Genomic DNA, 24,320 nt, shown 5'->3' with positions numbered 1-24,320 from the left:
TTTATTTTTAAAGGCAATTGCTACATTTTGCTCTTTTCTGGGAAAACTTCATTTACCTACATATATATCACTGTACTTCCTTTTTTTCTCGGTCTTAATCTGAGAATGATGATTTTTATATTAACTGAATATTGTTTATAGTAGATTCTATTGCTTTAAACTTTCATTTATATCTTTAATGTATCTTGCTCTTGGCAAGTTATAATTCAGGAAGGCAGAAAAATAAATCTTAGCATGTAGAAAGAAAGTATTTAGCAGCCAAGATAGTTGGCATTTATGCAAGTTAAATTTTTTCAGCATTTTTGAAGAATTAAGATAATGTAGAAAATGTTATAGGGATGTTTACAAATTAGGATGTACAGCCTATACCTTCAATACAGAGGGTAGATTTTTATCTTCTTCTTGTTGCTTTTCAATATAAGAAAATAGTACCTTACCTTAAAAGTAGTTTACATGATGCTGGGCAAATGAATCTTGCCATTTGGAATAAGACAGTCTTATCATGTGTTGGAAATTTAAGAAATTGTTCTAGTTATACTCTCTTTCAGTACACACTTATTGCCCCTTTGGCTCTTCTACACCTGGGTCATCTGTTTGCATCTATTGGACTAAGAATGAGAGCAAGCAAACCTTGGGGCTCAGTCTATTTGCTCGAAAATACTGGTACCACTGGACCACTGGTATACTAGAAATCAGTTTGATTATATTTTTTGCAGCCAAAGATGGAGAAGCTCTAAACAGTCAGCAAAAACAAGACCAGGAGCTGACTGTGGCTCAGATCATGAATTCCTTATTGCCAAATTCAGACTTACAGTGAAGAAAGTAGGGAAAACCACTAGCCTATACAGGTATGACCTAAATCAAATCCCTTATGATTATACAGTAGAAGTGAGAAATAGATTCAAGGGATTAGATCTGATAGACAGAGTATATACAGACATAGCCTCAAGAACTATGGATGGAGGTTTGTGACATTGTACAGGAGGCAGGGATCAAGACCATCCCCAAGAAAAACAAATGCAAAAAGGCAAAATGGTTGCCTGAGGAGGCCTTACAAATAGCTGTGAAAAGAAGAAAAGCAAAAGGCAAAGGAGAAAAGGAGAGATATACCCATTTGAATGCAGAGTTCCGAAGAATAGCAAGGAGAGATAAGAAAGCCTTCCTCAGTGATCAATGCAAAGAAACAGAGGAAAACGATAGAATGGGAAAGATTAGAGATCTCTTCAAGAAAATTAGAGATACCAAGGGAACATTGCATGCAGAGATTGGCTCAATAAAGGACAGAAATGGTATGGAGCTAACAGAAGCAGAAGATATTAAGAAGAGGTGGCAAGAATACACAGAAGAACTGTACAAAAAAGATCTTCATGACCCAGATACTCACTATGGTGTGATCACTCAGCCAGAGCCAGACATCCTGGAATGCGAAGTCAAATGGGCCTTAGAAGGATCACTATGAACAAAGCTAGTAGAGGTGATGGAATTTCAGGTGAGCTATTTCAAATCCTGAAAGATGATGCTGTGAAAGTGCTACACTCAATAGGCCAGCAAATCTGGAAAATTCAGCAGTGGCCACAGGACTGGAAAAGGTCAGTTTTCATTCCAATCCCAAAGAAAGGCAATGCCAAAGAATGCTCAAACTACCGCACGGTTGTATTCATCTCACATGCTAGTAAAGTAATGCTCAAAATTCTCCTAGCCAGGCTTCAGCAATACATGAACCGTGAACTTCCAGATGTTCAAGCTGGTTTTAGGAAAGGCAGAGGAATCAGAGATCAAATTACCAACATCTGTTGGATCATTGAAAAAGCAAGAGAGTTCCAGAAAAAAACATCTATTTCTGTTTTACTGACTATGCCAAAGTCCTTGACTGTGTGGATCACAACAAAGTGTGGATAATTCTTCAAGAGATTTGAATGCCAGACCACCTGACTTGCCTCTTGAGAAATCTGTATGCAGGACAGGAAGCAACAGTTAGAACTGGACATGGAACAACAGACTGGTTCCAAATAGGAAAAGGAGTACATCAAGGCTGTATATTGTCACCCTGCTTATTTAACTTATACGCAGAGTACATCCTGAGAAATGCTGGGCTGGATGAAGCACAAGCTGGAATCCAGATGGCCGGGAGAAATATCAATAACCTCAGATATGCAGATGACACAACCCTTAAGGCAGAAAGTGAAGAAGAGCTAAAGAGCCTCTTGATGAAAGTTGAAAGAGGAAAGTGAAAAAGTTGGCTTAAAAAGCAGAGATATTACTTTGCCAACAAAGGTCTGTCTAGTCAAAGCTATATTTTCTTCCAGTAGTCATGTATGGATGTGAGAGTTGGCCTTTGAAGAAAGCTGAGCGCCGAAGAATTGATGCTTTTGAACTATGGTGCTGGAGAAAATTATTGATGTTCCTTTGGACTGCAAGGAGATCCAACCAGTCCATCTTAAAGGAAATCAGTCCTGAATATTCATTAGAAGGACTGATGTTGAAGCTGAAACTCCAATATTTTGGCCACCTGATGCAAAGAACTTTTCATTAGAAAAGACCCTGATGCTGGGAAAGATTGAAGGTGGGAGGAGAAGGGGATGACAGAAGATGAGAAGTTTGGATAGCATCACCGACTCAATGGACATGAGTTTGTGTAAACTCCAGGAGTTGGTGATGAACAGGGAGGCCTGGCATGCTGTGGTCCATGGGGTCACAAAGAGTCAGACATGACTGAGCAACTGAACTGAGACCGAGACTGGTACCACTGGTGGTCATAAGTACTCTCCAGCAATCGTTAAGATGCTTTTCACAGACAATGATTACACTTTGCTTTGGGGGCATAAGTGACTAATTAGTGGTGTTTAATAATAAAAGTTAACATGTCATAATGGTATATCACATTCAGAGTTAGTCTTTGGACTAGTTCTTATTCAGGTTCATTTTCCTTAGTTAGAAAAAAAAATTGTTAGGGAATGGAAAAGTGGTTGTTTTGCAGTTCTTCATGAAAAACCTAATGAATATATTTCTTTCTCTCCACATAGACTTTTCAGTAATACTGAAGTGTTACTTATTGATTACCTAATGAACTGAACAGTTGAAGTTCATTCATTATTCATTTTTATATTCAAAATGTACAAAGAGCCTTTCATTTGAGGACAAATTTCTACACTCACATGTGGCAGAGAGATATAGGATAATGTTGGGTGATATAAAATATAGTGTAACCTGTAAGTTTGTACAGGCTAATTTAACATTTGACATAAACAGGAACTCTGGATATATTATAGGTTTGGGTGCAGAATACCTAGGACTCCAAGTAGACCTCTTTTCCTCAAGCCAACCAGGGCCATCCAAAGAAGAGAAGATCCTCAAGGACCTGTTTAGACAGTTGCTTCTGGGGAAAAAAAAATGGTCTTTAGTCAAAGAATTGTCAATCCTATTTTTAAAGATTGATTAGGAAGCTGATTTTTTCTTCCTTCTGTCCTTGGAGAAAATGAAAAATAACAGGTGCTCTTCTACTTTAGACTAACCATTCATATACTTTATGACAGTTAGGTCTCCCTGGAGCCTTCTCTTCTCCAGGACAAATTATGCAAACTCCTTCAGTCTGTCCTCATAGGTCCTATGTTTCAAGCCTGAAACCATCTTATTGTTCTTCCCTGTATCTTTTCCAATTTCTCCAATATCCTTTTAAAAGTATAAAGTCTTAAAGTTGATACCTTTGCATATGTTAGATCAGGTTGAACTTCAGGAGGATATTTATCTCTATCTTCTAGGTCAGAGTGATGGTCACTATGACATGGGTCAGTTGGATGGGGTGGATAAGAAGAAAAAGAGAACCCAGGTGTGCTGTTTAACATTTGACTCAACAGATTTATATGATGAGAAATAATAAAAACTGTGCCTGAAAAATGTCATAAGGGTTCTTTATAAGTCATATGAGAAGATGCCAAAACACTATGAATAGTATAAAAACAACCAGAACTGCTTTTTTTTTTTTTTGCTAAATAACCTGTTTTTTGTTTATTTGTTTGTTTTACTAATTATAACTCTGAAAGGGAAAAGATTAGTAGGTGAGCTTACATAATACCAGATTCTGGACAAAAATGTATAACAGAGGAAGATGAGAACTGCTAATCCAAGGAAGAAGGTAAGGCTTCAACATTGGAGTGAATTAAGAACTTAATTAAGAGCTAGACCTACCTTTTCAAGCAGATATTAGTGCACTGACAGAATGTCACATAGTGAAGATTTATGTTTTGTTTGATATATGATTGTATATTTTGATCATATACGATCAAAATCATAGCAAGACAGTGATTTTGAGTTTATTGGTAAGTTGTCCTGGGTTTTAGCATTGCCTTGTTTTCTCTGCAGCATCGCCTTGACTGTGGGTGATTGGCATGCCACAATCATTTCAATCTCTCCATCATATAAGGGCCAGAAGGAACCTATAAACTTGTAAACCAAGTTCCCCTCCGTGGTAGTTACTATGAGCGTATTTTTCCATTGCAATAAAGATCTAGAATAAAAGCTCCAAACTTTACAGTCTTCCTTATTTCTACTTAATTGCATGAGTAATTGATTTTTGTAATTGATTGATAACTTTAAGTCTTATCTATGCACAAAGCAAAATACCTGGCATTTATGCTACTCTCTATCCGGGGTATGTACTAGGAACTGCTTCATAGCCTCCACAAAAGAGAAATCCAATCACTACAAGAAGATGATACTGCATTCGTTCCAAAATTTTATAAATCAACAATAAATAATAGGGAGCACAACAAAGTCAGCTTGTAAGAGCTCTAATTCCCCAGATGGAAAACTTCATGATTCACCCATTGCTGGCTTATTTTCACTTTAAGGTGGGATAAAAATATTAATTGACCATGCCCACATTGAAAAATCACACAGGTATATCTCAGAGGGCTTCTGCATTGAATGGTGTGCAGTGGTGGAGTATCTGTATTTTGCACTAACCCCTCTTTGAAAGCTAATGCAGTATGGTCTTACCATTTTTGCAGACAGGACAACACTGTTCTGGTTCATAGACTGGGTTGACACACTCAGGAACTGCGCAGTCTGCTACAACACAGTGAACTTCATTGCTGGGCTCACAGCGACACCATTCACATGGAGAGGGCTAGGAACAAATCTAAAATTAGCCCCTTTTCTCCTATAACTTAATGCTTGCACATTCATATGCTGTCAGAGGATAAAACATCAGTGTTTATATTGGCTTTACTGTATTAACTCCATTTACCATGTGTATGATCATTCTTTCCCCATGGAAGGCCACCTGGACACCCGAGCCAAGGGTGTGTGGGTTGGGGGGTTGCCAAGTGCAGCTCAGGTTGCCATGAGCAACCAAAGCACTCATGTATGATGTTTCCTATGTCTTATGTTCCTACTTTCCAAAGATAGGTTTGGACAGCTAATGTGTCACCTCCTGGTTTGGTTTCCAGATGCACTGATTGCTCTGCCTCCCTCTGGTAAACAGGAAGGTCACTGGCACATGCGCAAAAGTTTTTTTTCCATTTGTCATTTTTTCCCGCAAAGAAAGGATTACTGAGAAATGAGAAAATGGTAAATGGACAGCTTTACCCTTGGTAGAAACTCCTTTTCAAGCTAACCTAGATTCTAAAGGGCATTTTTTCTCCAATATGAATTTTAGAGGAGATTGCATTTGGGATCCAAATGTCCAGATACTGCCTCTTGGAAGATTTAGTCAATACCTTTCATCTTGCCTGCTTGCTTTTTTGAATGAACTAAAATTGACAGACTTTAAAAAGCCACTATTTAAGAGTCAGAGGCTCTAAAAGTAGAATTGAACAGTGATTCATTTAGAGAAAAAAAATTAAGCAGTAGACACCATTTTTTGTCTTCACAGTACTTACCAGACAAGAATGAGTTTGGCGTTTTCTCATTCCTTTCTAGAAACTTCCTATACCACAAATAATCTAAAGCAGTGGCCACTCTATGACTTTCTCATCTTTTATACTTTCTAGTTTTTCTTTCTCATAAAATAGAGTTTGAAAATTCTGGAATGAAAACTTGGAGTTCCCAGAAGTTATACAGATCTAACAAGCCATTTGTCCCTGGAAAGTTCTGCCTCCAATTTCTTTGCCACAGTGACTCACTTGAAAATTGTGTTCATTCAAGTCCACCGCCTTTGTCTCAGTGACGACTGTCCACAAGGCCTGTCTCTTTATAAACTTGACACTTTGTGAAATATCAATGCATCTTGACTCAGGTAGTCTGTGAGAGTAGAAATTTTTCAACTAATTACTTAAAGTTAATTTTATCTGTGCTTTCTATTTGAAGAATGATAGTCCAGCTTTCTTATTTTAATGTTCTTTTTATTGGTGATGGTTTAGTTGCTAAGTCATGTCTGACTGTTGCAAGCACATGGACTGTATCCTGCCAGGCTCCTCTGTCAGTGGGATTCTCTAGGCGCGAATGCTGGAGTGGGTTGCCATTTCCTTCTCTACATCTTCTCGACTGAGGAATCAAACCTGGGTCTCCTGCCTTGCAGGCAGATTCTTGACCGACTGAGTTATGAGGGAAGCCCATGTTCTTTTTATAATTTTAATTTTAATTGGAGGATAATTGCTTTACAATACTGTGCTGGTTTCTGCTGTATAACAGTGAATCAGCCGTAAGTATATATATATTCCCTCCCTCTTGAGCCTTCATCCCACCTACCCCCATCCCACCCCACTGGGTCATCACAGAATACCGAGCCGAGCTTCCTGTGTTATATAGCAGCTTCCCACTAGCTACCTATTTCATACTTGGTAGTGTATATATTTAAATGCTACTCTCTCAATTTGTCCCACTCTCTCATTCTCCCACTGTGTCTGTAAGTCTGTTCTCTATGTCTGCATTTCTATTCTTGCCCTGTGAATAGGTTCATCAGTACCATTTTTCTAGATTCTATGCATATGCACTAATATGTGATATTTATTTTTCTCTTTCTGACTTCACTCTGTATAATAAGCTCTACGTTCATCTACCTGACTAGAACTGACTCAAATTCATTCCTTTTTATGGCTGAGTAATATTCCACTGTATTTATGTACCACGACTTCTTAATCTATTCATATGAGCTTAGCTTTCAGTGAATTATTTTTCTTTCAAATTTAGTAAATACAATAGGATTAGCCATAGAATCCATGGAAGAAATATTGCTGTCTCTTAGCATGGTAAACTAGTTTACTGGTGAGTACAGTTAAGCTCTTTACCATGTGGTTAAGTATTCCAGAAAAATCTACTGTATCATCCCAAGGGCTGGAACATTCCAGGGGCTCCTCTACCAAATAATCTCAGTAAATTAGGGAAAAGTTTGTTACTACGACACATTATTTGATGAAGGAAATTCTGAGTGAGGAAACAGCGTGAGAGATGGATATTCAGTCTGCTATACTGCTTCCTCTTTTGCAGGTCCCATTGTGAGATCTTAAATTCCAAAGCAAACTTGTCAGAAAGTGTCTCCCTTTTCTTTATTAGTTTCAAAGGACTTTTGCATCGCCTTCTGATGTACAGCAAGGACTTAGCCTGAATTTATTGCTAACGTGAGAGAAAATGGGAGCTGCTAGGATCATTGTTTCTGCACCTTGCCCTTCCACAGCTCTGGTTTTTCTGCTGGTTCCCTTCCTGCTGAAGGAGAGCTGATCTGTGCAACTCTAGTGGACTGATTTGGGCATTAAAAGTCCCAAACAGCCCCTAGATTTTCCAATGCAAAACATTTATTTCAAAGTATCTGCAGTCATTGAGAAAGATTTGTTGGGTTATTAGATTCCTAGTGTAGACTGAGGAAAAACACCATTCTGATTCAAATGATAGTTTTGAAATTAACTGAGTATCACACTATATCAAGTTACTTATTTCATAACTTACTACGAAAGACATGTTGTTATTATCTCCATCTCACAGATAAGCAAATAGACTGAGAGAGGTTCGGTAGGTCCTGTAAGCAGTAGGGGAAGGGCAGGATTTGAATTTAGGCAGCCTAACTGCTATACAGTACTACCATGAGAGGTCTATTCTGCATAGCCCCAACTGAGTAGTTTTTTTTGTCCAGTGTGTTGTACACTTCTCTAGGCCAATCAGATCCATGAAAATAACCATTAGCAACCGAATGAATGATTTATAGAGGATAGATAGTTCCTGCTAAGAAAGAGAATTTCACTAACTAGGTTTGTTGGTAAATAGATTATTATGGAGCAGTAGAGCTTCTAAACTTCCTGCCAATGTGAGTTCATAGAAAATTGTAATAGGCTAGAGATAGTTTGCCATGAGGCTCATGTTCTTGGTGACTTTGGCATCTTCAAGTCTTATCTCATGATAGTTATCTGGGAGAGGCAATAACAGATAATGGTCTAGTAAAGACCTCAGGGCCTCTGCCTGAAATCGGTGATGGCTGGAAGTATATACAACAGATTCCTGAAAAATACTCTGAGGAAGAGCTAATACTACAAGGCTTAGTCATAAGAGGATGCTAGACTTTTGAAAGGGATTTTTGAATAATGAGAATCACAAATTAGAAAAATAAAAATATCACCCTAGCCATAAGCAGCTTCTAATAAGCAACAGTTAGAAATGGACATGGAACAACAGACTGGTTCCAAATAGGAAAAGGAGTACATCAAGGCTATATATTGTCACCCTGCTTATTTAACTTATATGCAGAGTACATCATGAGAAACGCTGGGCTGGAAGAAGCACAAGCTGGAATCCAGATTGCCGGGAGAAATATCAATAACCTCAGATATGCAGATGACACCACCCTTATGGCAGAAAGTGAAGAGGAACTAAAAAGCCTTTGATGAAAGTGAAAGAGGAGAGTGAAAAAGTTGGCTTAAAGCTCAACATTCAGAAAACTAAGATCATGGCATCTGGTCCCTCACTTCATGGCAAATAGATGAGCAAACAGTGGAAACAGCATCAGACTTTATTTTTTTGGGCTCCAAAATCACTGTGGATGGTCACTGCAGCCATGAAATTAAAAAATGCTTACTCCTTGGAAGAAAATTTATGACCAACCTAGATAGCATATTCAAAAGCAGAGACATTACTTTGCCAGCAAAGGTCCTTCTAGTCAAGGCTATGGTTTTTCCTGTGGTCATGTATGGATGTGAGAGTTGGACTGTGAAGAAAGCTGAGCACTGAAAAATTGATGCTTTTGAAGTGTGGTGTTGGAGAAGACTCCTGAGAGTCCCTTGGCCTGCATGGAGATCCAACCAGTCCATTCTGAAGATCAGTCCTGGATGTTCTTTGGAGGGAATGATGCTAAAGCTGAAGCTCAAGTACTTTGGCCACCTCGTGCGAAGAGATGACTCACTGGAAAAGACTCTGATGCTGGGAGGGATTGGGGGCAGGAGGAGAAGGGGACAACAGAGGATGAGATGGCTGGATGGCATCACCGACTCGACAGATGTGAGTTTGAGTGAACTCTGGGGGTTGGTGATGGACAGGGAGGCCTGGCATGCTGCAATTCATGGGGTTGCAAAGAGTTGGAGACGACTGAGCGACTGAACTGATCTGAACTGAATCAATCTTTCCCTGAACCTGGCTTTATTTACATACCAGTTTCTCTTCCTCGTCTAGAATCTCTTTTCAAGAAACCTGTTAGATCTTTTGTTTTTTTATTTGATAGTTTTTTCAAAGAATGCCTCTGTTACAGTCTACCTCTTCTCACTGGAAACCTCCATGTGCCTGTCCCCAGCCCCTCTAAATACTCTTCTCAAATTTAATCTACTGATCTTACACTAAAGACCTCGTTTGTTGTTTGCAGCCTCCTTCCCTAAGCCTCTTTCCTTTCTTGAGCTCTCCAGTCACCCATCATTTTCTTGCCTCATTTGACTTCCTGTACCACCCCTACTTTCAAAGTCATTGCTTGTACAGCAAGAAGTTCCTAGGAGTGGGCAGTGTGCTCCTTTAACATTAACATTACTGTAAAAATCCTTCACATTTATTTACATTGCTGTAAAAATCCTTCCCACCTTACAGCATAAAACTCTGACAGGTTTGATGCTTTGAATAAATCTTTATATCTTAAGCACTGAGCTGGTTACAAATTTCCTTTTATCATGCTCTTCAATGTGAAGACTATAGATTAAATCTGAAAGTGTCCCCCGTAAAACCAAAGATTAAACAATAAAGCTATTCTTCGAGGAACAGAGAGTACTAGAACAAGTACTTCAGAAAAAAAAAATATTCTTGCTAGCTTTTTTTCTTTCTTTTAGAAATTATGATCAGTACATGGCTCCTGTCAGTTAGAGATTTGGTCAGTAAGATGATTAAATGACACCATCCTAAAACTGTATACAAGGAAAATCTTTTTCTAAGAAATCTCACAGAGCATTTTATTTCAATGAAAGTTCTGAAAAATAAAGTAACATTCACTGTATATGCCTTTACATAAATTTTAATTGAAACTAGGTTTAGAGGTCAAATTTATTTCTTAATGTTGTACTAGGTGATCTGAATATTGTATGTGTTATGAATGTGCATGCCTTCATGGTTTTTTTGAACATGTTACCTGTTTAAGCAGAAACCATACATTTTATCTACAATTTCTGCTGTAATTAAATTATTCATGTGGCAAACCCAAATGCTATCCAGGCCATTCCTAGAGTTCAAGGGGTGTCCTCCTAGAGATGTACTTATTTTGAAATTAATAGAATGAAAAGGGGCTCTTTCTTAACTCTTGGTTTAGGTGGATAGAGCTCAAATCTTCCTCCTAGGTTTTAGGATGGAAACATGGCAATACCGCAATATGCACCCTTTAAACTATAGTTTATCTCTGAAGACCTTGAAGCGGAGATCCTAACGCCATTGTCTGTGACTTTTGAGAATTCTTGCAGAATTATAATTCCAGAATCCTGGAAACAGTAGAATGCTTTGTGATTTAAAAAATACAAAAAGGAGCCTGAGAACTGGTCAGTTAGATTAGTGGAGAGACTGAGTAACTCCAGAAAAACAAATATGTTCTTTGTGAGAATCTGAAGCTAATGTGATTATTACTAAGCCTCATTATAAGAGTATTAGAACATGTTATTAGAGACTTGCAAAGAAGTCTCCAGATATTTAGAGAAGCTTGTTGCTGTTGCTATTTTGTCACTTAGTCATTCAACTCTTTTGCAACTCCATGGACTGTAGCCCACGAGGCTCCTCTGTCCATGGGATTTCCCAGGTGAGCAGACTGGAGTGGGTCACCATTTCCTTCTTCAGGGGATCTTCCCGACCCGGGGATTGAACCCACATCTTCTGCATTGTCAGTTGGATTCTTTACCACTGAGCTATTAGGAAAGCCTTTCTTCCTTATTTTGTAATCTGAATACAATGAGACTTACTTTTCCTTTCTGGAGGAAAGGCTGGATATTTGGTCCAGGCACCAATACCTCACAGCATTATTCTTTATGTGGTGACTGTTATTGGCATTGTATCTAGAGTACCTGGGAGGAAATAGTCCCAGTCTGTAAAGTTTGTTATACAAATTCAAAGTGACAAGGAAACTGGCAGGATTCTGCTTACTATTTTAACTTGGTAAGGCTGAAGTAACATTCTTAAAAATTGAAAAATTGAAAAAAAAGTTTCATTTTGTTGATTTTATTTGGGTGGCTGTGGTATTGTGGTTAAAAGTAAATTCTCTGGGCTTTCTATTTTGTTCCATTGATCTATATTTCTGTCTTTGTGCCAGTACCATACTATCTTGATGGCTGTGGCTTTGTAGTAGAGCCTGAAGTCAGGCAGGTTGATTCCTCCAGTTCCATTTTTCTTTCTCATGATTGCTTTGGCTATTTTTTGTATTTCCATACAAATTGTGAAATTATTTGTTCTAGCTCTGTGAAAAATACCGTTGGTAGCTTGATAGGGATTGCATTGAATCTATAGATTTCTTTGGGTATTATACTCATTTTCACTCTATCAATTCTGGGCATACACACCGAGGAAACCAGAATTGAAAGCGACACGTGTACCCCCATGTTCATTGCAACACTGTTTATAATAGCCAGGACATGGAAGCAACCTAGATGTCCATCAGCAGATGAATAGATAAGAAAGCTGTGGTACATATACACAATGGAGTATTACTCAGCCATTAAAATGAATACATTTGAATCAGTTCTATTAGAGGTGGATGAAACTGGAGCCTATTATACAGAGTGAAGTAAGCCAGAAAGAAAAACACCAATACAGTATACTAACACATATATATGGAATTTAGAAAGATGGTAACGATAACCCTGTATGTGAGACAGCAGAAGAGACACAGATGTATAGAACAGTCTTATGGACTCTGTGGGAGAGGGAGAGGGTGGGATGATTTGGGAGAATGGCATTGAAACATGTATAATATCATATGTGAAACGAATTGCCAGTCCAGGGTTTGATGCATGATACAGGATGCTCGGGGCTGGTGCACTGGGGTGACCCAGAGGGATGGGTTGGGGAGGGAGGTGGGAGGGGGGTCCAGGATGGGAAACATGAGTAGACCCATGGCAGATTCATGTATGGCAAAACCAATACAATATTGTAAAGTAATTAGCCTCCAATTAAAATAAATAAATTTATATTAAAAAAAGTAAATTCGCCATAGCCTTAGTATTTGAGCCCTTTTCTAAAATGCTTTACTTACTAGTTTTGAATCTTGGGAAAATTATACAGCCTTTCTGTGCTTTAGATTCTTTATTTATAAAACAAAAGAATAACAATATTACCAACCTCACAGAGTTACTGGGAAGCACATATGTAAGAAATATTATAACATTATTATTATTTACTTGCATACTTAGCTAGTGATGGCTCTCTTAAAAATAAGGTAAGAAGTGTAAAACTGGAAGCACATGACTATATTTAAAAGAATATTTAGGTTATTTGTCTTATTCAAAGTAGGATATGGTTGCAATAAAATTTTATAGGACTTGGTTTGGTGGTTTGTGAACTAATAGAATTAATCATGTCAGAAACACATTGAAGAAAAGTTCTGATTAGAAGCCTCTAGATAAAGAGTAATTGTGAATGGTTAAAATGACCATTATAAATCACTCAGAAAAAGGCAACAAATCTATTGTCTTTTTTTGAAGGCTCATCATTTATATGTCAATTCAAATGCCCTCTCTCAGAGGAGTTCTTACCTGATTCTCTCTCCAACATCTTTTTCCAACACACGGCCCATTCAGTTCTCTCATCAGATTATGAAATATTTTATTGATTTGTTTACAATTATTTATTCTTATCTGCCTTATAGTTTATAAGCTTCTTATAGTATATTGTTCATTGCTATATTCTTGGCACCAAGAAGACATCTTAGTACATAACAGATACTCAGGAAATCTCTGTTAATGTATACACAATTATTTATGTATACTCTATGCTTCCTCATTTGTTAAACCGTACACCTGGGCAGTTTCATCTGTTTATCATGCATGGATAGGATTCTGATTCAATAATGTTTGTATTTTATTTAAATATTATATGGAAACTATGAGGGAAGAAGTTTTCTGATTATGATTCATGAAGTAAATATTTGGGCTTCAGCATTATGGCAATGAACGTAAACTTACCCTCTAAAGGTAATTTGAAATTCATCATATCCATCATGTGGCTCACCAGTTAAGTCAATCTCCGAGCACTCCACTGACTAGACTGTGTAGAAGTTGACAATTACAGACTTTTATTGCACTAGAAAATACCACGATAACTGAGATGAGAATACATGTAGGGGAATTGTTAAAGGGCCTAAGAAAAAGTTAGCCTCACTTTATAATACGTCAAGTTTAATGGTTACTTATTAAACAAAATGATTTTAGTATATTACAAAATATTTTTTCAGCAAAGACCTTCATTTTAAACATGTCTTTTTTCTTTTTAAAAAATAATTATATTTATATTTTTATTTTTGGCCATACTGGGTCTTTATTGTTGTGCGGGCTTTTCTCTAGTTGTGGAGAGTAGGGGCTACTCTCTGGTTTCAGTGCAAGGGCTTCTCATGGAAGTGACTTCTCTTGTTACAGAACATGGGCTCTAGAGTGCATGGGCTTAGTAGTTTCAGCTCCCGGTGCACAGGCTCACTAATTGTGGCGCCTGGGCTTAGTTGATCTGCAGCATGTGGGATCTTTCCAAGTCAGGGATCCAACCTATGTCTCTTGCGTTGGCTGGTGGATTCTTTACCACTGAGCCACCAAGGAAGCTCATGTTCTTTTTCTTATTTATTTATTTATTTTTTGCATGTTCTTTTTCTTAAAGGATGATTTAGAGTAAAGACTCAGAGAAGGCAATGGCACCCCACTTCAGTACTCTTGCCTGAAAAACCCCATGGACTGAGGAGCCTGGTGGGCTGCAGTCCATGGGGTCAATAGGAGTCGGACACGACTTAGCGACTTCACTTTCACTTTTCACTTTCATGCATTAGAGAAGGAAATGGCAACCCACTCCAGTGTTCTTGCCTGAAGAATCTCAGGGATGGGGGAGCCTGGTGGGCTGCCATCTATGGGGTCGCACAGAGTCGGACACGACTGAAGTGACTTAGCAGCAGAGTAAAGACTCCAACAAAACACTCGCTGAATACTCTGAGAAAGAAAATTTGATTCCTGGAAAGTCTTCAGTGAATATTGTTGAAGAGTAAAGGGATATATACTTAAAGAAGGGATGGGGTCTAAGCGCCAAGTTTTAGCACACTAACTATGTCAGTGGCTTTCCTTCTAAGTATAGCAGCCTTCAGATACCATGTCGTACTCCATTTCCTTGATAATGGGCAAAAATTATCTGAGAGAACATAGTTCAGACTGCTTGCCCCCAAATTTCTTATTAAACAACTATTTAAAATCTGATCTCTACCAAGGAAATGATTCTGCTTTAAGAAGCACTCTTCTTTTAGAGATAATTTATGGCATAAATTTCATCACTTTATGGAACAAATCTCATTACTTTCAGACTATGAGAAATTTGGAAGACTCTATTTCAAAGTTGCTGATGCCTGTCAGAAGTCTGACTGTTCACTTCATTAAAATATGCATTAAATTACAGAGTACAAGAGTATTTAACATCCGCTGCCACTCCTTTAGCCAGGAATTTGCATTAGGCCGATGTCACCTAAAAAGTCAATGGATCCAGTGGATTGTAACCAAACTTCACAATCATCTGAGATAAGACCAATGTGTCACTGATTAAAAATGCTTCCCACTGTTCTAATGGGATTGTAGTAGTCTCTTCAGTGATCTGTCCCACAGATTGAAGCATATTTGAAACACTGAGGTTGTAAGTCTTATCAATCTATGAACATAGAACTGAAACTTCTTAATGAATTTTAATACTTTTGAAGTACATAAACCAAAGATTTTTAATAACTCCTTTGGTCAGAAAATGTATACGACTGTATCGTTTGAGTAATGACTGAAATAGCTATTCTTTCTGCGGTGTTGGTATTTTGATAATATATTCTGGAATATTGTTTCTAGGGTGTCTATCAAAAACTACTTTATCCTTGTTGAAAAAACAAACAATTTTTGCCAAGCAATTGTAATGAGTGCACATAGCTTTGCTTTGCCTATGTAGCTATAGTAAATCAGGTAGGTAATAAACTAAAATTCAGAAATGATATAAATTTTTGAAATTATTTCAGCATATTCATTAAATGTGTATTATACATAAGATAACTTCCCTGGTGGCTCAGATGGTAAAGCGTCTGCCTATAATGCAGCAGACCTGGGTTGGATCCCTGAGTTGGGAAGATCCCCTGGAAAAGGAAATGGCAACCCACTCCAGTATTGTTGCCTGGAAAATCCCATGGATGGAGAAGCCTGATAGGCTACGGTCCATGGGGTCGCAAAGAGTCGGACATGACTGAGCGACTTCACTTTCACACATAAGATAATGTATGTAAGGTATACTAAGATGAACTCCATAGCTAGCCTTCGCTCAATAAATGGCAAAATTGACCATCTAGGTATCTATAAAAATAAGTTTTGAGTTTTAAAATCAATTGATTATAACTGATGGTACTACTATAATGGAATACAGAATTATTAATCTTTCTACAGAGTAAATTTGCATTTATTCTGAGATAATGTAAAACACAAGAATACTGCAAAAGCAGTTATGAAGTATACCCCATCTAAAATTATTAATTGTCAAGTACAAAAAAGTTTACTCATTCTTGAAAACTCATCATTATAGTTGCTACACAACAATGAATCATATTAATGATTTTTTCCTCTAAAATATTTGCTTCCAAAACAATTCTAAAAAATGTAAATGTATTTTGGCATTTGTTTCAAGGACAGGCAATTCTATAATTATATACTGCCCATACTGATAAACTGTTGGTGTATAGAGCCATTTGTAAAATATGGATATTTTCAAGAGTCTTATGACAATAAAATATAGCCTTTTTGAAAACCTAAGGGATAGCATAGATAAAAATAAAATATAGATAAGGAGAATGTAAGCAAAACTCTCTCTTTAGTTGTAATAACAGAGTATTTTTTAAGTAGGCAAATGTACACTTAACAAGGAAATATCAGTGTGGGATATTTAAGAAGGAAAAGGATGTTTTAGTTGCCTCTAAGATTTGGGATTTCTTTGGAAGGAATGATGCTAAAGCTGAAAGTCCAGTACTTTGGCCACCTCATGCTAAGAGTTGACTCATTAGAAAAGACTCTGATGCTGGGAGGGATTGGGGGCAGGAGGAGAAGGGGATAACAGAGGATGAGATGGCTGGAGGGCATCACTGACTCAATGGACCTGAGTCTGAGTGATCTCCAGGAGTTGGTGATGGACAGGGAGGCCTGGCGTGCTGTGATTCATGGGGTCGCAAAGAATCGGACATGACTGAGTGACTGAACTGAAGTGAAGATCTTTGAAGAACTCAAAGGTATAGACAAAGGCTAGTAGATTGAAGATAAAGATTTTGATAAAGTATTATACTTGTAAAATGGCCTAGAAAAGCAGCAGCTTCCAGTCCTCCCCTGATAAGCTGGATTGAGAGTGGTTTTAGTACAAGGAAAGTCCCTATCAAGGAACTGAATATTTTGAGTAGAGCCTGTATGTCTCCATGCTAAGGCTGTTCCATTTATTACCTATTTATGCAACAAGGGAAAAGTGAACAACTGCATAACTTCAAAACTTTCCTGTTGATATTGAAAAGGACAGACTGTTTATCAGTTAAAAGCCCCTAATCTATAACAGCATTAAAACAAGGTATGCACAGGTGGGGGTGAATACATCACTGTTAGAATTCTCCCGTATGAAAGAATCATGTAAGAGACAAATGCAATCAGCTTTGTTCCACAGGAAACACTGAGTGGAGGTGATGACAGGAAGGAGAGAGGGCGATAACTCTCGCTTTCTCGCCTTGTGTGGGTGATACTGAATTCAGGGCTTTTCAGGGTCTGCAGGATGGGTGTGATAGACACAAAAGTCCATTTGTATTGGGAGTGCTAGTCAGATGACTAAGAAATTTAAAAGTTGAAATCTTTTCATTTTCCATTTGCTAGTAACATGCATTTCACTTGTTTTAAAAAGACAGAAATTTAGAATCAGTAAAATAAATGGCTTTATGATTACTAATATTATCATAAAACATTCATTTCCAATTTTAAGTACAAACAGCAATTTCCTACTCAACTTTATGCTTCAGTTTTTGATGCTTAATTCCTACCTTAACTTATTCCACAAAAATATATCAGATGGTTTATGGGCAATAATATGAGAGGCTATTTTAATTGAAAAAATATTGACTGGTTAATTCACTGATAGAAGTTCTGACTTTAGTGTTTATCCTCTGTGCAAGTATAGAAGAAGCAGTCACAACTTTGTAATCATGTGTGAACACTGTTAGTATCCCAGTGGAATTCAGCTGTAGGATAGCAGAGTAGGCACATTTGGAGCTTAAGACCTGTCATCCAACAATGTTGTATTAGCTTGGATAGGTTATTTAAACTGTTTAAAACTAAGGTTTCTTATTTGTAGGATGAAATCAATAATAACATAATATTAAGAGACCTCTAGTTTTCCTCACTTTATTTTTATGAGACAAAATGGAAATAACAGTATTTGAAGAAGCTTGTAAATTATGCATTTTGTAAATGACTGTCATTGTTATCCTAGTTTTCTAGTGGACCAGCGGTTTATTTGTTTACTTTCCCTTCGTCTATTTTCAATGGCTGTGTATTTCTCAAATTATATTGATCATCAGTTATTTTTATTAAATTATGGCATAATCTGGAGAAGGAAATGGCAACCAACTCCAGGATTCTTGCCTGGAGAATTCCATGGACAGAAGAATCTGGCAGACTACAGTCCATGTGGTTGCTAAGAGTCAGACATAACTGAGCTACTAACACACACAAGGCATATTCATTTCTACTATAAATTATTTGAAATATTAAATTTGTAAAGATTATTTAATTTTGAGAGCAATCTGTTGCATCTTTAAAATGCAGCACTGTTTGCACTCATTATCATTAGAATGATATTAGAAATATTTTTTGATAATTAAGATTCTCATTTACAGACATGAAACTTCACTCTTTAATCTGAGTCTTGCCAAAAACAGATTTGCAGTGGGGTAACTTGGGCTCACTTTTTTTTTTTTGAGTCCTATCTTCTAGTTTCAATATGAAAGTCCTAGAGTCTCATTATGAAAAGGAAAATTCTCTGTGACTGTCCCTTTTCTCCCTAATGAAGTTTTCTAAATCTTAGCTGTCAAAAGTTTGCTATTTTAGCAGGATTTTATTTTTAAAGTTTGGGGAGTATTAGACTGAACAATTTTAATTTTTTTCCCTGTCCTATTTAGGAACGTAAAATTAAATTAGCAGACAGTGAAAATAGGTGGAGTTTCAGGGAGCTGGGCTGTGTTCTCCTCATATAGAAATAGGACTTAATTTGGTAACCACTGGGAGTTTCTACAATGACTGTGGTATTTCTAAAGCTTCAAAAAGCCCTTTCTGGGTCCACATTATCTTTGCTGTTGCTTTTAATTTTCATTTTCCTGATGTGGAAATTTAAAATGAAAACAACTAAATTTGAAAAAGTATTCCTGGTCAATACTTTGGCCACCTGATGAAAAGAGCTGACTCATTGGAAATGACCCTGATGCTGGGAAAGACTGAGGGCAGGAGAAGAGGATGAGATGGTTGGATGGCATCACCAACACAATGGATATGAGTTTGGGCAAACTGGGAAACAGTGAAGGGCAGGGAAGCCTGGTGCGCTGCAGTCCACAGGGTCACAAAGAGTTGGACATGGCTGAGTGACTAAACAACAACAAAATTCCTGGTCAATCCTGACTATTTTCAGGATGTAGGGTTTTTTTTTTGGTGGTTGTTGTTGTTGTCATTTAATGAACAGAAATGTGCCTTAGATTCACCCTTCCTTATGGCCAGTGGAGTTTTTTAAGTGAAGCAAATTGAGTGATGTAAAACATGGAGTAGGCAAAGAATTTTCCTTATGTTAGCAGTGTACAACATTTCCATCAGGAAGAAATGAGACTTAACATGAACTATTTCAGTTATAATTGAACAGGTATCCCAGAATACAAGATGTGTACACACTTAAATAAGCCATCTCGATCACATTTCTTGCATAATGTTTATAGTATGCTCTTGGAATTTGGGCAGGTTTAATGGCAAGAACACTGCAGTTAGTCAGAAGCCTCCCTTATCAATTATAACATGAGAATAAAAATCATCTTAGAACTAAATCATTCCATGAAGGAACAGAGATTAAAAAAAAAAACAACTCATAAAATTGTCAACAAGTATTTATATTTCCCTCAGACAGAAATCTGGTTATGTCACTAACTCCAGGCCTTTGGTGATTTTACACTTGTTCCAGGCTTTGGTTCAAGTTCCCAAGCCTGGTCTTCACTCTGTGAGCTGGTTCCATGTCCCTTATCTCTCTCATCTCTCACTTTTTGTCTCCTCTGTCCCCTCTGATCTGGCCACTTGGGTTAACTCAATTTTCTATGAATGTGCTTTCCAGTGATTTTTGCTAATTCTCCAATTTTGTCTAAAATATTTTCAGTGCACTGAAATCCTCACTCTTAGGCTCTTCCTAAGCTCTTTTGATTAAGTTGTTCCTTTCCTGATATGAGCTCTGGAGCAATCTTCCCAAACCATCTGCTATTTGCGGTTATCTGCAGTGTTCATTTTGATAGACTAGGAGCACCTTGAGGGTCAGATTCATGTCTTATACAATTTGGTACATGCCTCACACCTATCACCTCTCAACATGTCAGAGACATTAAAGGCATTTAATGGAATCAAACCATGTATTATGCAAGTTGACCTGAAAACGTGTTAGTGAACTTAACATCTAATTAAGCAGATAAGATACATATTTTCATTTATTAATAGGAAATATATCTATTATATTAAATGAAAAATACCTACCTGATTTATCATACTCTCAAAGGAGAGCATGTGGGATCTCAAAATTAAGCACATTTTTACCCTCTTTGCTTATCTATTTCATCTGAGAATTCTAAGCAGAAAGTTATTAAGTTATTACACATCAGTGCAAAGAGCAAAGCCATACTCCTTCGAGACAAATGTGCAAAGAGTGATGACTTACATGTCTGTTGTTAAGTATGTATAATACATTTAAAACAGGCAAAGTTAAATGCCTTTGAAGAATTCCACATGTGGAAAGACATCCCCAAGACCACCTACAAGTGAAGTAAAACCTATACCTAACAGTACCCAAAGAATCTGTAACTTTGAAGAATGTGAGTTAGCATGATCTGATGACAGTAAGACTTGAGGGAAATAGAAAGGGGAGAAGGGCTTCCCAGGCAGCTCAGTGGGTAAAGAACCTGCTGGCAACTCCGGAAATGCCAGATATATGGGTTCAATTCCTGGGTTGGGAAAATCTCCTGGAGGAGGGCACAGCAACCCACTCCAGTATTCTTGCTGGAGAATCCAGTGGACAGAGGAGCCTGGCAGGCTAAGTTCGCAAAGAGTTGGACATGACTGAAGTGACTGAGCACACAGCACTGAAAGGGAGAAGAATGTGATCCTAGACAAGAAGTTGGTAAACTTTTTCTGTAGAGAGCCATGCGGTAAATATTTTTGACCTATGTGGGTCATATAATCTCCGGAGCAACTACTCAGTTCTGGATTGCAGCCTGAAGGCCATCACACACAATACGTAATGAATAAGCATTGCTATTTTTCAATAAAACTCTACTTACAAAAATGGGTGGTGATCTAGATTTGGCTAATAGATTGTAATATGTTGATCCCTTGTAACTGGCATCATTGCCATTATGTTGAATAAGTCATTGTCCATTTACATTGGTTCTATGGAACAAAAATTAATTAACACAAATAACAACATTAACTGCAATTTTGGAAACTTTAAAAAGGACCAGACAATAAAAGATAAGCTGAGATATATAGATTTTTATCATTAATTGCCCATCAGAGTCAGATAAAGGAATAAAGGATGATCTTGGTCATTAACAAAATACTTCTTAAATGGTTTCATTGAATGCTTATGAACTTTAAGATGTTAATAGATGTTCAGAGGGAACAAAAGTGTTCTGCTATCACATAAATTTGTGAAATACTGGACTGAATACGGGTTAGGAGCAATAGTAGTAAAAATGTCAGATAGCTTTTATGAATCCCTTATTGTGTGCCAAGTAGTTTTTACTAATATCTCTATTTTAGAGATGTGTGCACTAAGGCATACTGAAGTAATGTGTGCCTAGTTACTCGGCTGGCAAGTAGTAGAACCTCCTCTAAAATATAGTCTTCACCATACTGTTGAGCTCTTAGCTGTTGAACCGTGTTCATACTGACTCTCAAACAAACCTTTAAAACATTTTCAAGTGCCGTCAGTATACTAATGTATATGATCAGACACTGCATATTTCTAAGAGGTGTTAAAAGATGCATCATTTCTCAGAATTACTTGGCCACAAAAAAGAAAATAAAAAATCCTACTAAAAATCTAGCTGGCTGATCATTAGAACAATCTGAAACTTTAAAATAGAAATGTAGACCATTTTGGTTGGCCCTGAAGAGGGAGAGGTCAAGGAAAGTGAACTTTTGCAACATTCCTGCCTTAGATGATACTGATCATACGCCAGGTTAAGGATAGCCCTTTGTTCTAATGTCATACAGCTAGATAATTTTTGTACTCTTCATCCATTTTTCATACTCCATTCCTGTCATGTAGTGAGTGGTGACAGTTTGCAGAATGAAAAAAAAAAAATCAAGAACACAGACCTTTTCTGTTCCTAAAATCACCAAATATGGGGCAAGGGCAGCTAATTTAGTTCTTTTGTTTCTTCCTAGTATTTTCTGTGTGAAAATAGATGGTGTTTAATATAATTTTATTATGGCCTATACTATTTGCTTTAATTATAGAATTTTTCATTTTTAGACAAAGGATCCTCTTTTATTAGAGCCTTTGCAAACTTAGGCTTCTTTTGCAAATTGACCTCTATCTGTGTCAAAGACTGATTTTAGATATGCCAATATTTTATTGTTCTTGTCTGTTTGTAACTCTGGTTGTCATGGAGATAGGTCCTGATATCACATTTCTATAGACAATTGGCTGAAATAAATTTCTGCATCCAGTATATTTATTGGAAAGAAAGATGCAAATAAGCAATAAGTCTGCAGGTCTAAAATGTAGATAAAATACCACAGGAAGCATATATTTATATTGCCTTTGCAAATAGTAAGCTCTGTCAGCCATTGTGGTGTTTCCACTAAGTTTCTGTTGGTCTTTGTTTTATCATCTGTAAAAAAGTTGAAAGTTCTTTTCCAGATCTAAAATTCTGTTGTCAGTTCTTAAAAGTAGGAAAGACTTAGATTATGAATTAAAAAAAAAGCAAAGACCACAATGCTTGCCTTTTTTTAGATAGAAGAATTTATATATATTCAGATACTAGAAATCCAATCCCTTGCTAAGAAATAACAATGATAATCAAGGATCGATATTAAGACAAAGTTAGTTCAAAATCTCACCCAAGTAATGTTTAATTAAAAAAAAAGAACACACAAACTTTTGAGCATTCAGAATTGTTAATTAAACTTCATATGTAATACTTTAATTTTCAAATTCCCAATACTATTTATTCCTCATTAGATATATGGCAACATTATTGTATCCATCCTATAGATAGAAAGATTAAATTTATTTGAGGTTTGTTTATGGTCTCATGACATAATATGGAGAAAATTAAGAGTTGTGTTCAGTAGATTTGTATCCACTTTAACCAAATTTATATAGTCATAAAAAAATACCAGATAAAAACTTTTCAGGAGATAAATGAATTTTCTTGTTACTTTGGTACTTCATTCACTCTTTCCATGGTGTCATTAAATCCTTGCAAAAATGACTTTATTGTGATGGGCTAGATGGCAGGATGGAGGCAAGGAAATCAACAATGGTGGTGTATGAGATTGAAATTACTGATGCTAATCAGTGGTGATTAAAGGTCCAAACCTAAAATAAGCTGACTCTAAAATAAGCCAGTCCCAATTAATAATGACTAAGCTTGAGAAAGATCACTTGGGTAAGCAAACCCACTGAGCACTTGAAATCACCTTGAGTTATTTGTTTCAAGCTCTTCCTTGAAAGTTTGGTTAAATATAACTCAAACATAAATCAGTATTTTTTTCTTGTGCTATACTTTGTAAAACATACTGTTTGATACCTAAGTTAAAGGAAAACAAAACAAAAAAATATGATCAGGGTGAATAAGAATGGTTAGAAATAATTGTAAAGATTTTCTTAAAGTAAGAACATTTCCAGATTCCCTCAAATTTCACATACATATACGCACAGAATGCATGTATGAAACAATCTCAGTTTAGACTATATAGATTATAGACTAATCTACAAAAATTTGCATAAAATATGTAGATTATGTCATAAGGTATAGGACATAGTCATGCCATTGACTATGTATTTTGGTGAGTAAAAACACAATGACAGATTAGCAAATTTCTAACATATCCAAAATCTTGTACAATTAGAGTTAAAATTTGGAGGGGAAACTACCAGGTCACTCTCCAGGTTCATCTCCTCATAGTATTGGCGAGTCAGCAGGAATGGACAGCGAAGTTTATAAACAGTTGATGACTGACCTCAAGTCTGCTGTAGTCACTAGCAGTGACAAGCTCCACAAATCTCAGATGTGGCTGCAAATCAAACACCAATCTCCCCGTGTGCACAGGGGATAGAAGTCCAGACACAAATCTCTCTAGTCATGTTTATCACACTAAAGGCAGCATTAAAGGCAGCATCTTACCATATGAAGGACAGCAATAAAAATCAATGTGTGTATCTACGTTTAACTAATTAAAGGACCA

The 24,320-nt window shown here is 36.9% G+C and overlaps 1 protein-coding gene across 1 annotated transcript in view; it reads right to left on the bottom strand.

Annotated features, from left to right (window-relative positions):
- VWC2L (von Willebrand factor C domain containing 2 like) overlaps positions 1 to 24,320 on the bottom strand; it is a 192,583-nt gene that overhangs the window by 157,983 nt on the left and 10,280 nt on the right. Inside the window, exon 3 of the mRNA XM_027965154.3 lies at positions 4,996 to 5,125. Within this exon, the coding sequence (XP_027820955.3) occupies positions 4,996 to 5,125 (130 nt within the window). The remainder of the gene's footprint in view (positions 1 to 4,995; positions 5,126 to 24,320) is intronic.

The sequence above is a fragment of the Ovis aries genome, chromosome 2, assembly GCF_016772045.2.
Source record: "Ovis aries strain OAR_USU_Benz2616 breed Rambouillet chromosome 2, ARS-UI_Ramb_v3.0, whole genome shotgun sequence".
NCBI classification, from domain to species: Eukaryota; Metazoa; Chordata; class Mammalia; order Artiodactyla; family Bovidae; genus Ovis; species Ovis aries.
The sequence above is the reverse complement of the archived record's forward strand: the minus strand, read 5'-3'. Positions and strand labels throughout refer to the sequence as shown.